General features: G+C 37.2%; 1 protein-coding gene across 6 annotated transcripts in view; it reads right to left on the bottom strand.

Moving 5' to 3' along the window:
• PTPN2 (protein tyrosine phosphatase non-receptor type 2) overlaps window positions 1–13,371 on the bottom strand; it is an 88,646-nt gene that overhangs the window by 21,933 nt on the left and 53,342 nt on the right. For all 6 annotated transcript variants that reach the window (XM_027575338.1, XM_027575344.1, XM_027575342.1 and 3 more), the window contains 3 exons: window positions 11,168–11,305; window positions 3,756–3,965; window positions 1,892–2,044 (listed from right to left, as the gene is read on the bottom strand). In XM_027575338.1, coding sequence (XP_027431139.1) covers window positions 1,892–2,044; window positions 3,756–3,965; window positions 11,168–11,305 — 501 coding nt within the window. The remainder of the gene's footprint in view (window positions 1–1,891; window positions 2,045–3,755; window positions 3,966–11,167; window positions 11,306–13,371) is intronic.

Raw genomic sequence — 13,371 nt, 5'->3', positions numbered from 1 at the left:
TGGCTACAGTATTGGATAGCAAAGTTCCATGCAGAGAAAACTACCTATGTAAAATAAACAAATCCATATACTCATTAATTATCTTTATAATAAAAAAAAAGTACAGCACCACAGAAATTATAGGAACGCTTAGACCATTTCCGTGGAAACTGACCCCTCCAAACGGATAGGCTTTTCTGATCCTGAATACCTGAAAAATACAGAGACATTTCCAACATCCTATCTGAAGAAGGGGCAGAGAATGTCTTGGGTTTGCATGGAGTGCTGGATGAAGCTACATGGAAACTCTGATGGCTATAACCTACCAGATAAACTGAGACAGAAAAAAACTCTCCCAAGCCACAAACTATACTGCTATAATAATAATAAAGACCACAAAAAAGTATGTTCATAAAATTCATCTCTGTAGTGAAAAAGATCCTCAAAGTAAGGGAATATATATTCTGAAACTAAGGAAACTTGAAAAAATTTTAAAGTGGAGGGAAGGATACTATCCAAAAGACAGCAAACTTTCTCTACAATTAGTACATAAGAACGTCCAGGAAATAAGCAATGAACAACTAGGGAAGCTACAAGTGTGTGAAAAAAGTTTGGTTTAACTATTTAACTTTTTTCCAACTCCAGATTGGAGTTTTTCAACTCCAAACTGAAGAGAAGTTCACAGAGATTAAAAAAGAGAAAGAGAGAGAGAGACCTTTTCCTAATCTTAAACATTTGAGATAACTTTTACTTCTGAAATCACTGGTTCACTGCCAAGCAAACCCAGTGTTCCCAAAGTCTGACTTCTGAAGAAGGGTCTCATGTTTTATGGGCCTAATCGAAATACTGAGTATTTTATGGACTGATGCAATGTTTCTCTTCATTAAAGATTTATTCTTGTTTCTTGGTTTGCCTATTTTTTCCCCTTTGCTTTGTTTTGTTTCTTAAATTCCGCATATGAATGAAGTCATATGGTATTTGTCTTTCTCTGACTTATTTTGTCTAGCATTATACTCTCTAGCTCCATCCATCTTGTTGCCAATGGCAAGATTATAAGACTTTAAATTTTACTGATAACAGTTTGTTTTGAATAGTTACAATAATACTAAAGATCAGAACAACAGTTAGCTGAGAAACAGAACTGCTTAAGAATATTTTAATGTCTTTGAAAGTGTAACTTATATTTAATTCCATTATCACCGATGGTCTGAGTTATAAAAGGCTTATTCAGGGTATTTCTGACTTGCCTCGTAATCACAGAAATTAAGGAACCAGTATATGTGTTCATAAGAGAAATATAAAGAGTTTTGATCCACTTTATGTCCAATACTATGTGACCAGATCAGACAAGAAATAGGGGTCTGTTAGTACATAACACAGATTTCTGATAATCAGTCTTTGAACTTAGTTTTTGCAAATGTGGAACAAAAATGTCTTCATGAGAGCATAGCCAGAAATCAGAGAAACAGAACCTTCTACTGGAATTTCATATGTCTGCCGTAAGTACTGGAGTTGCTCACTGTTAACAAAATTAAGCATCTATTACATAAACTAATTATTCTATAATTGCAGGTCAAGTTTTTAATGTGCTAAAATTACCAAAATTCTTTGGTTTATTTTAATGCTTAAATGCTTAAACTAACCTCCTTATATGAAAATTCCACTTTCTTTAATAAAATCTTGTTCCCATTAGGGCTTTTGAGTAACAGGCAAGATTTAACATGAGGCTGAGGTATATATGAGGATGTGAGCTTAAACGTTACAATTTTAAGATGGCCAGCTGGGTTCTCCACATGAATGTAAATATGCTTTTTGGAAGGAAGGGAGAAAACAAGTGCTTCAATGGAGTGCAGCAGTTATTTGATGCTAATCATATATAATACACAGGTATTATTTCCCTAAAAAAGTTTACCTGTATATTTGAATCTCCCTTTATAAATTTTCCTCCTTCTATTATAGTCATATATGAAAATCTGAGTTGATCTGGTGTCTGAATAAGTCCCATTCGATATTTCCTCATATTCAGTAACAGTTGTTTAATGTTAATATCATCTCCTTTTTCCATCTGCAAGAAAGGTAAAAATTATTCAAGCCTTTTATTGTTAAGAGTCCAGGAAAGAGAAGCAATACAGGATAGCTGGCTGCTCAGCACTGTGCAATGTGCAGCGTCTCCCCCAAGAACCAGAAGTTACCACTGCTGTAACTCTTTCTGTACAAAACAGCTACCCCAATCCACCACCTTCCGCACACCTCAACTGCTCAAGCAGTAGATGGAGGCCTTTAGCTGATATGCAACTGATTCCAAACCAATCGTAATAATCTTATTTACTTTGGCCAGTATTTGTCTAAGGAAGAATTTATGACCAGTTCTGGCTTAATATAAAGATAAATCCACTGAGATTAGTGTTCTGCTTTTTTTTAAAAGGTCTTAACAGAAGTAAATCTTTTTTGCCCAGTGCCCTTCTGCCTTCATGTCTGTGCCCAGCAGCCATCTAAAGATGGTGGAGAAGAAAAACAGTAAGAGCTTAGATTCACAATGACACTGTTAAGTCACTGCACCAGCTCCAGACTATCGATCTCATATTATAACCAGCACAACCCTCACCCCAACTGAAAAAGAAAAAAGTGGAAGTTATGTCTGGCAGGGAATAGGCACAAACACACAACCCAGTTTTTAACAGTCATTCACCATTAAGTGAATAGAATTTTTTTTAAACATGTCAAAGTTCACTTTAATGTAACAATCGGTTTTAAGATTTTATTTATTTGAGAGAGAGAGAGAGAGAGAGAAAGTGTGAGTGTAGGGCAGAAGGGGCAGAAAGAGAGGGAGAGAATCTCAAGCAGACTCTGCACTGAGCGCACGACCAAGATCATGACCTGAGCCAAAACCAAGAGTCAGATGCCTAACTGACTGAGCCATTCAGGTGCCCCAACCCAGTTTTCTTTTAATTTTAATTTTAATTTTAAATTAAGTATGCTCTATGCCTGACATGGGGCTTCAACTCATGACTCCAAGATCAAGAGTTGCATGCTCTACTGACTAAGCCATCCAGGTGCCCTGTAACAATCCAGTTTTTGACTGAAGTTTATTACTTACAGGCAGAGTAGTAAAGTAATACAGTAGGTATATTAAGACTCGACCATTCCTATACTCTAGAGATGCCCTATGCCCCAACTAAGGAAAAATGGACATTCTAAAAAGAAAAGGCACAGGCCTGTATCCAGGCTGGGGCTGGGAATGGGTTGGTGAAGAAAGAATACAGCCCTTGGGGGCAGAGATTGGAATTTCAAGGGAATAATAATACTAACATTTACTGAGTGCTTAGAAAATACCAGAGACTCTTCTAAGTGTTCTAAATGTATTAATTCACTTAATTCTTGTGAGGAACATAGTATCATTATCCTTAGTTTGTAAATAAGGAAACTAAGGGCAAGAGAAATGTAGTGCTGGTTTGAGTTGGAAGGAATTCAATATTATATATCAATTTATATCTGAAAAACAAGGAAGGGGGAAGACCTATTATTTCTGTAAAATAAAGCTACGAGGGGGGAAAAAAAGTCTTCTTGGAGATGTCTAGAATCATCTTGGACAGAGCCCCACCACTCACAAATAAGAGGCAGTTAAAAGGGTATAAGTGAAATTTTTTAGGTTTTTCTGAAGAAGGCAGAAGTTTGAAAATCACAGTTCTGGGATACTGACATTAGAGCTTACTTCTGCCAGGGGAAAACAATAAAAAATTAAACAAGACTAAAATTAGATCATAAGAAGCACTTACCAGAACAAGACAGGTATCTACTAGAGAAAAGGTGCCTGACCGCCCAATGCCTGCACTACAGTGGATCACTGCAGGCCCGTGTTCAGGATTCAAGGAACCAGACTCTCTCACTTTAAATAAGAAATTGAGAAATGAAGCTGGTGATTCAGGGACTCCAAAATCTGGCCAGGTAGTATAATGAAAGTGAGATATTGTTCTGGTTTCACCACTCTAAAAAGTGAAAATCAAGGGAAAAGTTAGTTCTAATTTCTTTTCTTTGAAAACCCTACTTCAGAAAGAATATGTGTTTTGTGTTAATGCTTTTAATCCTTATGGACTTCTGTACCATGATTTTTTATTTGGTTTTTGATAATCACTCACACAAGTTTGGAGTTCTTCAGGAGAATTTGGAATTTATTTAATAATAGCTAACATTTCTAAAACATTATTTTGCAGGCATGTCCTAAGTTTTTTATGTATTAACTCAACCCATACAACAATCCTAATAAAACTCCTTTTCCAGATGAGATAACAGAGGCCAGAGGTTAAGTAATTTACCCTAGGTGACACTTTGAGACAATAGCAGAGCCTGAATTTGAAGCAGCAGTCTGGGCCCTTAACCACCGACCTACACCATACATGTTGCCAATATTTTAATTCATACATCATGATGAGTGTTCCTTTTGTTTTTCCTATTTATTTTTAAAATATTTTTTTTATTTTTTGTCAGAGAGACGGAACACAAGCAGGGGGAGTGGGAGAGGGAGAAGCAGGCCCCCCGCTGAGCAGGGAGTTCCATACGGGCCTCCATCCCAGGACCCTGGGACCACGACCTGAGCCGAAGGCAGACGCTGAACAACTGAGCCACCCAGGTGCCCTTTTTTTCCTATTAAAAAAAAAATCCTACCAGTATAATTTTACATTTTTTAATGGTTTCCTTTTTAAGAACGCCCAACATTTTTAGATATAATTTTTCTCATCAGATGAGTTATCTTGTAGATTCTGTTACACAGGCTCAGAGGAGCAACTCAAGAATTAATTTAAAAACACAATCTTTACATTTTTAATTGAAATTGCTCTTCTAATTGCTGCTTTTCCCCGTGGTAATAATTTCCAATCCTAAAAATGTTTATATGACTTTGCTGATGTGCTAAAATGGTTTACCAATATGCTAAATGCTTCCTGTCTCTTAAAGCCTGCCTGGCATTCACTGTCACTTCCTGGATATTCCTGATGAGCTTTATTTCTGACTAACTCATTATGAAAATGTTTCTAAGCTTTTGCCAGCTGCCTTTTGCCCCAAGAAGCACTTTGGTGCCTTCTAGTCCTCATTTTTGTAAACCAAAGCAGTAACCCTCTAACATATCTCTGCACAATTTCTCAGTTTCATTGTAGGATGTTTCTGGAGGGAGAAGCCATACAAGCAACATTAGGAAAAAAAACACCATGATAATTTTAATGGTTAAAAGCTAAAAATTATTATTACAGCATCCTTTTGGTACAAGTTTTCAAAATTAACTTTCTTTTTTTAAAAATAAATTTTCCCCCTTTTTCAGCAAAAATTAAGACTCCTAAGTCCCAGACTTGTTATATGAGGTATAACACTGATAAAATACAGTGCAGAAATTCTTTTAAAAAATTTCAAATTACCTACTTTTAGTGACTAATTTTCTTAAAATTTGCTTTCATAATTCCAAATACACTCTGATCCATAGGTTCTCAATATACTGAAGGTACTAGAAAATATAAATCTATTACTAATTGAAATGATCACTGGGATTCCTAAATTTCAAAACATTTCCTTTCAAAATTGTAGCTTACTGTATGTAAAAAAAGGGGGGGGTTAAATTTACTGTATTAAAAAAAGGCATTGAAAACATTCCAAATTAAGAAGGCTAAACTTTAGTTTCTTCTTACAAAACCATAAATGAACAGGTAACAACACAATACCAGCACAGGAATGGGCTAAAGTGGCTGTTCCTGCCGTAGCCCAGGGGCATGGAGTCACACCTTCCTTTAAATAGGGTCTAAGATTCCAGTGGGAGTGTTTACCCTTTTCCCAACCCTGACAACCGCTGTGCTGTGGTCATCTGCCACCATGCAGTGCTGACCTCGCATAGCAGGGCCAGGCTTTGTCATGTGAGCCTAAACCAGGTCCTGTGTGGACCTGCTGGAGCTCCCAGGTCTGGGAGGGGTGGTGCCAGAACCCAGCTCACCTGCAAGCTGTGCTCTGCAGGGCCTGGCCCAGTCTTCCCATAAGGTTGTATACTCACTTATGCCCATTTACTGCATCACCTCCTGGCTTAAAACCTAGAGTTAACCCACAATCCTGAGCAACTGCTTGCTTTTTTTTCGCTTGTATGATTTTGGCTCAAGACTAGAAGTCTCTTGATTTTTTTCAAATTCAGGTCACGCTGTCTGGGATACTCAAAGCCAGTTCCCAGAAATGTTCACGACTGTTTGTATAATGCAGTCTTCCCCACTAATAGATTTTTGAGAATCAGTCTTTTTCTTCCCCTAACAGGACCAGACTAAAGAACTTAAGAACTTTTATTAATGTGTCCCTACTGAAACAAGATTCAAAATCACAGCTCACCAAAAAAAAAAAAAAAAAATCATACAATTCCCAACGGACCACTTCATGAAGCAATAAGATCTGTATGTTTCAGACTGAGATAGAAAAGAAATGTTTATATGCTTGACTGGGCCTCTTCTCCCTCTTTTTTGTGAGGAAAAAACATGAGGGAAAAAAGGATTGCCAAAGGCTGGAGAGCTAAAACAAAATTCATCTTTATTCCAAACAAGCTCTACGTGTAGACTTTACAATTTTTGACAAACTTCTTATTTCAAAACTGGTGGAAGCCCCCTCTCCTTCTTCCAGGTCATCAAGTCACATCAGTCCTCCTGTGATGCCCAGTTGGCCTCTCCAACCCCTCTCACCTCATGCACACCGGTTGCATCTGCAATTACATGGCTGTCCCTGACAAATCTTCTTTGTAAAACACTGCATTATGTATACCACACTCTGCACAAGATGTCAGTGGTTCACTCTTCTTTTTAAGGCAAAATCTTATTTACATATTTTGAAGGAGAATTCTGCCCTTGAATAAGGATATCTAATTCATTATATATGGAGGCCAGGAAGATAAGCTAGGAACTGAGTAGGTATAAGACCATGGGCAACAGTCAGGCTTATGGCAATTTAAGTGCATGCCACCTAAAGCCATTCAAAATCAAGTTAACTTATTTTATACAGACAGATAAGATTATAAATTTTCTAATTATTACAAAGAAATCTATGCAGCTCTTTGGTCCTAGGCCCAATTATTTTCACACTTTGGGCATTTACAGAAGTACCAAGATTGTATTTCCAAGACTTTCATCATAAGCCCAATTTTATTATCTGTAAATGGTTAAAAACAGTACTTACCTTATAAGGCTATTGTGAGGAATAAATGAAACAGTGAATGTAAAGTGCCTAACCCATGCCTGCATATGGTAAATACTTACAGATACCTTTTCGGAAACAATTATATACTGACTCTATTGTAGCCCCTAGTAAGCTCCAATCAATTGTAAACTTCTTCACATTTTCAACTGCTTCAACTTAGTATTTCCTCTACACAAAGAAGTAGCAAAGTTTGTGAAGCCTATCTCCTAAATACAAACTTATATGAGATCTGTAAAGTGCCTTAGTTCAGTCCCTCCTCAATTTCTGCCAGGATCATTATATGGTCTGTGTTAAATATTTAGTTACTGTAATTCATTTTGAAAGATGAACAGACCTCACCAGATCAGGAGAGGAGAGTGACAGAACAGGTAGGCATGGGGCTTGCATTCTAAGCAGAGAGAAAGCAATACAGAGGTGTGGGCCTCCAAGAATCAACCTATTTGAGAAGTGTAGGACTGTTAGCAAGAACAAACCGAGTACCTAGACAAGAAGGAAGGACCAGTCCGGGCTGGGTCTTGGACTTCTGCATAAGCAACAGAAAGATTTTTTAGAGCAAGGTGGAAGGATTATGCCTGTATTTTATTTTAATTAATTTCTTTTTTTTAAGATTTTTATTTATTTATTTGACAGAGAGAGACACAGCGAGAGAGGGAACACAAGCAGGGGGAGTGGGAGAGGGAGAAGCAGGCTTCCCGCCAAGCAGGGAGCCCGATGCGGGGCTTGATCCCGGGCTTGACCCCAGGACTCTGGGATCATGACCTGAGCAGAAGACAGACACTTAACGACTGAGCCACCCAGGCACCCCTACGCCTGTATTTTAGAATAACCACTCACTCGGTACAATGGCAGAAGGAAGCACAAAGGTAACAGGTAAGGACTCTACCCATGGGGAGCTGAAAACCTTGTTATGGGAGTCAAAGTACATACATACACAAGTACTAAATAAGCCAGTAAAATGGAAAATTTAAATTATGGAGAGAAGTGTAAGATTACAGCTATTAGGAATGAATGCGTCATAGATGAATTAAGAAAGACCAAAGTAAGAAATGGGTCACAAGGTGGTCCTGAAGGATGTGCAGGATATAATCAGGCAGAGAAGAGAGGATGACACTCCAGGTAGGATAAACTGTTTAAACTATTTTGAATCAAATCCCAGCTGAGCATGATAATAATTAGGCACTCATCCTGTTTTGGGCAAATCTACAGGGACAGAGAAACAGAAGGCAGCCAGCATTACAATAGTATTCCTGGAACTTGATAAACATAAAGCTGGCCAACAATATTATGGAAAATAGTGAAGGGCAACTAAAAAGAAAATCCTGAAAGACAAGCACTCTAGATGACTTTATGTTTTAAAAGCCCTACAAAACCTTCCCCTTAGCTTAAGCCACGGGGCTGCTTTAAAAGCAGAGATGGAATTTCTTCATTCAGGGGCAAAAGTTCAAACTCTTAGCTCTACTGAAGACACTGGAAAGGGCAGCTGGTGTGCAGCTTTACTGCTCCCTTAGACCAGAGGTCTGTAAAAGAGCAGGGCCCACACAGACCACAGCTTGGGCCCCAGACCTCTTACTACAGACAAGTCAGACTCCTTTAGCAGCAAACTGGTTCTCTGCGGCTCAGGGTGAGGTTGGTGACCACTCCTTACCTGCAGCATCACCTTTCTCACTCTTTTGGTATTTCTTTCTCCCTCAACTTGTTCTTTCTGCAGTCCTTCCCAATTCATTGATATGACAAAGGAAACAGATGCACACAACTAAAGCTACTAACTGGGAATCCTACATGGAGTCTTAGGCCTGTTACAGCATTAATTCACTTGATCCTTACAGCAACCCTCGGAAGTACATGTGTCCTTAATCTTCATTCTGTAGATGAGTAACTGAGGCACAGAGTGTAAATAGTGGGACCAGTCACACAACCAGGAGGCATACAGTTGGGATTTAAACTCAGGCAATCTGGATCCAGACTGTAAATACTTAACCAAATACAATTCTGCTTCTCATGCTGAAATGCTACTTTGTTCTTCTAACATTCCTAGTTCTTACTAAGGATTGTAAGGTAGAATGTAAACATATTGTTGCTATTAATTATGGTGGACTCTGAACCCAGGCCAATAAGAAATCACACAGTTGCTAGCAACTGAAACAGTGGTTGGCCAGTTCACATACTTCAACTCAGAAAGATGCTTTAGAACCAAGAATCTTCCTTTACTAGGACAATTAGCACTTTTTTCAAAAGATTTATTAGCCCCATGTCATTCCAAGTCAGGAGATCAGGATTTGAGTTCTGGCCTGTCACTTATTAGCTGAGTAATCTATTTACAGGAAAAATCTTATAACCTTAATGGATTTTCGGTTTTTAAAAAATATAGGAAATATTGAAATATTAAGAATATTTATCACATTATAGGAAGACTGTGGGTCAAATTATATGTAAAAGTGCTTTGCAAAATGATAAAATACAAAATGCATTTTATTTTATTATTAAGGTATAATTAACTCTTAATTAGATAGGATAGGTTTCAGAAAACAGGGAAAAACACCTATGTCTTTCTCCATTCAAATCAGTTTTTAGGCCAGAAGCAGATGAGGTACCTAGGATAAATATCAAGAGAAGATGATTCGAAGAACCATGAGAAGTTTATAGAAAAGCAGTTCTGTTTCTGGGAATAAGAACTGCACAATCTAGTACCAAACAGCTGTTGATGTATCTCAGGGCAGCTTAAGACATATGTAAATCGAACAGTTGGTTCAAGAAACTACAAATAAGGGAAATTTATAAATAAATCTAAGTCTTGTAATTCCCAACCTTTAGACCTCTCAGATAATCTAAGAGATCACATAAAAACTTAATTACGGATGTCATGCGAAGCTGGGCCTGGGCCCTCAACAGTATGCACCTGTGCTTACAGTAGGCAGCAAAAAACAGGCGTTTCAAGAGATCAACCTTAAAATGTATTTCTTCATATCTAAAAGTGTGTGTGTGTATGCACTTTATATATCCCTTCTCTATAAAACTTATTAGGGTCAATGATCCCATGTTAATAATTTCATTCAGTTAATGGTTAACTAAAACAGTATCTCACTATACAGACTAGATACATTCCTGAAATCATTTTTTGGCAGACAAATATTTTCCTATTTTATAGTTTTCCTAGCTCCTAAGAGCATCCCAGAATCACTCTCATTTCATATTTTTCAGTTATCCTGATTACAACACAAAGAAGGTAAAACAGGTAGGTGGTGAAAAGGGGAGAAATGTCTTGATCCCCAAGTTGAAAATAGCAGGTTCACAAATCCACCATGTACATTTATCTCAACCAAGAAATAAGGAACAATTCTTGTATTTCTGGAAAAGATCCAAACAAATGTTCTTGGGACCATATGCTAAATTTATTTCACCATTTTCCCCAATTCAGTAAGGACAAATTTCTCTGTGGTGAATCATCTGAATTAACAACATTCCGGTAAGTTATTTTCTTGACTGGCCTGCCACTCTCAGCAGTACCAAGTGCTGCCATGTTGACTGGGCACCTATTCTACATCAGCTGCTCTGCACACACATCTTCATTTGATCTCCACAACAGCCCTGAAAGGGAGCTATCACAATCTCTGCTTTCCAGACGAGGAAAGGATGAGGGACGTTGAGGAACAGGTCCCAAGGATATTTCTACTAAACAACAGAGCTGGGATTTGAATTCAGGTTAGCCTGATTATAAAGCTCTCTCTCTCTTCATCCCCAAGTAATCTTAATAAATTATCTTCAATCCTGAACTTTAAAATCCTTAGTTTCTAGGTTTTCTCAAGAGTCCTCAGAGAGCTACCGCATTAGGAAACACAAAGTAAACACCATGCTTATGACTACATACTATTATCGATACTATCGAAATGTATATGCAGCCCCAAACTTCAAATCTAATGACAAAAAATAATTCTGAAAATCAGCAATATATAAAGTCCAATCTTTTAGGCATGAAAAGTCTTACATTGATATTTTCTAACTGCAGTAGATGTACTGTATAATATGACTTCACATCTTCTGACAAGAACTTCACACTGAATCCTGTTTCTTTAAACAGCATCTCTCGATCATCTTTTGTTGGCCAGTACTGTGCACATTTAACCTAAATTTAAGAATATGTAGATATTAGTTCCTAGACATTATGAAACCCTAAAAAGCTGGGAAAGGAAGACAAACCACACACATACACATGCTATATTTTTTTCAAGTACCCAAATCTATGAACAATTGCACTATATTTGATGCTCAATGTATTTTAGTAAGATTGACATTTTATAAAAGGTTTGTAAAATGTTCCTATTACTTATAGTAAAAAAAAAAGCCATAAACAGATATGTTCATAAAAGTGAATTTGTCATTTCTAAAGCATGATAACCTATATTTTAACATCATACTGGCATTCACTTCACATTTCTAAAATTATCAACCTCTTGTAAGAATCTTTTCTTCAAACAGTATTGAAAAGGCTTTATTTTACAAGTATTTTCTACAAATACCCATGAATCTGCTACCAAATACTATTTATCTAGAAGTAACATTGTATATTCACTTACTAAAATTAAGTCAGGGAAACAAATCAGAAGATAAGCCCCCTTTGGGGTGCCTGGGTGGCTCAGTCAGTTAAGCATCTTGACTTCATCAATCAGAGAAAGACAAGCATCATATGATCTCACTGATATGAGGAATTTGAGAAACAAGACAGAGGATCATAGGGGAAGGGAGGGAAAAATGAAACAAGATGAAACCAGAGATGGAGACAAACCATAAAAGACTCTTAATCTCAGGAAAAAAACTTGAGGGTTGCTGGAGTGGAGGGGGGTGGGAGGGATGGGGGTGGCTGGGTGATGGACATTGGGGAGGGTATGTGCTATGATGAGTGCTGTGAATTGTGTAAGACTGATGAATCACAGACCTGTACCCCTGAAACAAATAATACATTATATGTTAATTAACAAAATTTAATCAGGAGGAAAAAAAAAAGCATCTGACTTTGGCTTGGGTCATGAATGAGCCTGGTCCTGGGATCGAGCCCGGTCCTGGGATCGAGCCCCGTGTTGGGCTCCCCACTCAGCAGATTTTCGGTTTTTAAAAAATATAGGAAATACTGAAATATTAAGTATATTTACTCTATCACATGATAGGACTGTGCCTAGGGAGCCTTCTTATCTCTCTCCCTATGCCCCTCCCCATGCTTATGTGCACATCTCTAATAAACAACATCTTTAAAAAAAAGAAGAAAAGCCATCTTTATCTAGAGTTGGTACATTTTGGTAGAACTACTAATATGGAATTCCTATTTGTGACAATAAAAGGATCTTCCCAAAAGCCAAATTATGAGACCAACAGACTGTGGCAAGGTGAGATAAAGAGCCACTTCATTAGGAAAAAGAACACTACAAAAATATCCTTATAAAATATGGTCATTTCTTTTCCAAATCAAAAACAGCTACAAATCACAAACAGTAACAACACCTCCAAACAAATAATTACTATGAGCTGATACTTCCAAAGGTGCTAGAAGACATTTTAAATATGATACAATAAGTGAAAGAGCATAAAGGAGAATGAGAACAACTCAGAAATGAGGTGATAGGAGACAGAAAAAAATTAGGAATCAAAGAACACATCATTTCAGAAATGAAGACTAAACTAAAAGGAACAGAGGCATGAATAAACACAGCAGATAATAAAAGAAATGGAGTGACAAGAGGATTTAAGAGAAAGTGACAAATATAAAAATAAGCAAAGAAAATCTAACGTGAATAGTATCCAAAGAACACTAAAGCAAGCAAACAGTAAATATTAACAAGTATAATCAATACATTCTTCTTTAAAAAATCACAAATTGAAAGAGCATACTACGCATCTGGAAAAACTGACCCAGAATGACCAACACTAAGACATATTTTAGTAAAAATAATGGGATTTGAAGGAAAAAAAAAGTCGTTGGGTAACCTAGATAAAAAGAACACATGACTTGCAAAGGAAATAAAATCAGATGTCCAATTGATTTTGTCCCAGTAATCTCTAAAGCCAAAGGGAAATGGAGTAATGTATTTAAGTTGCTCAAAGAAAAGCAAATGTGAGCCAAGATTTTATATCCTGTCAAAGTGACTTTTAAGCATTAAGACAGCAGATTAATCTCTCATCGACAGGTAAGAAATCAGG

This window comes from Zalophus californianus, chromosome 14 (genome assembly GCF_009762305.2).
Source record: "Zalophus californianus isolate mZalCal1 chromosome 14, mZalCal1.pri.v2, whole genome shotgun sequence".
NCBI lineage: Eukaryota > Metazoa > Chordata > Mammalia > Carnivora > Otariidae > Zalophus > Zalophus californianus.
Note: the sequence above shows the minus strand (reverse complement) of the source record. Positions and strands in the feature narration are given on the sequence as shown.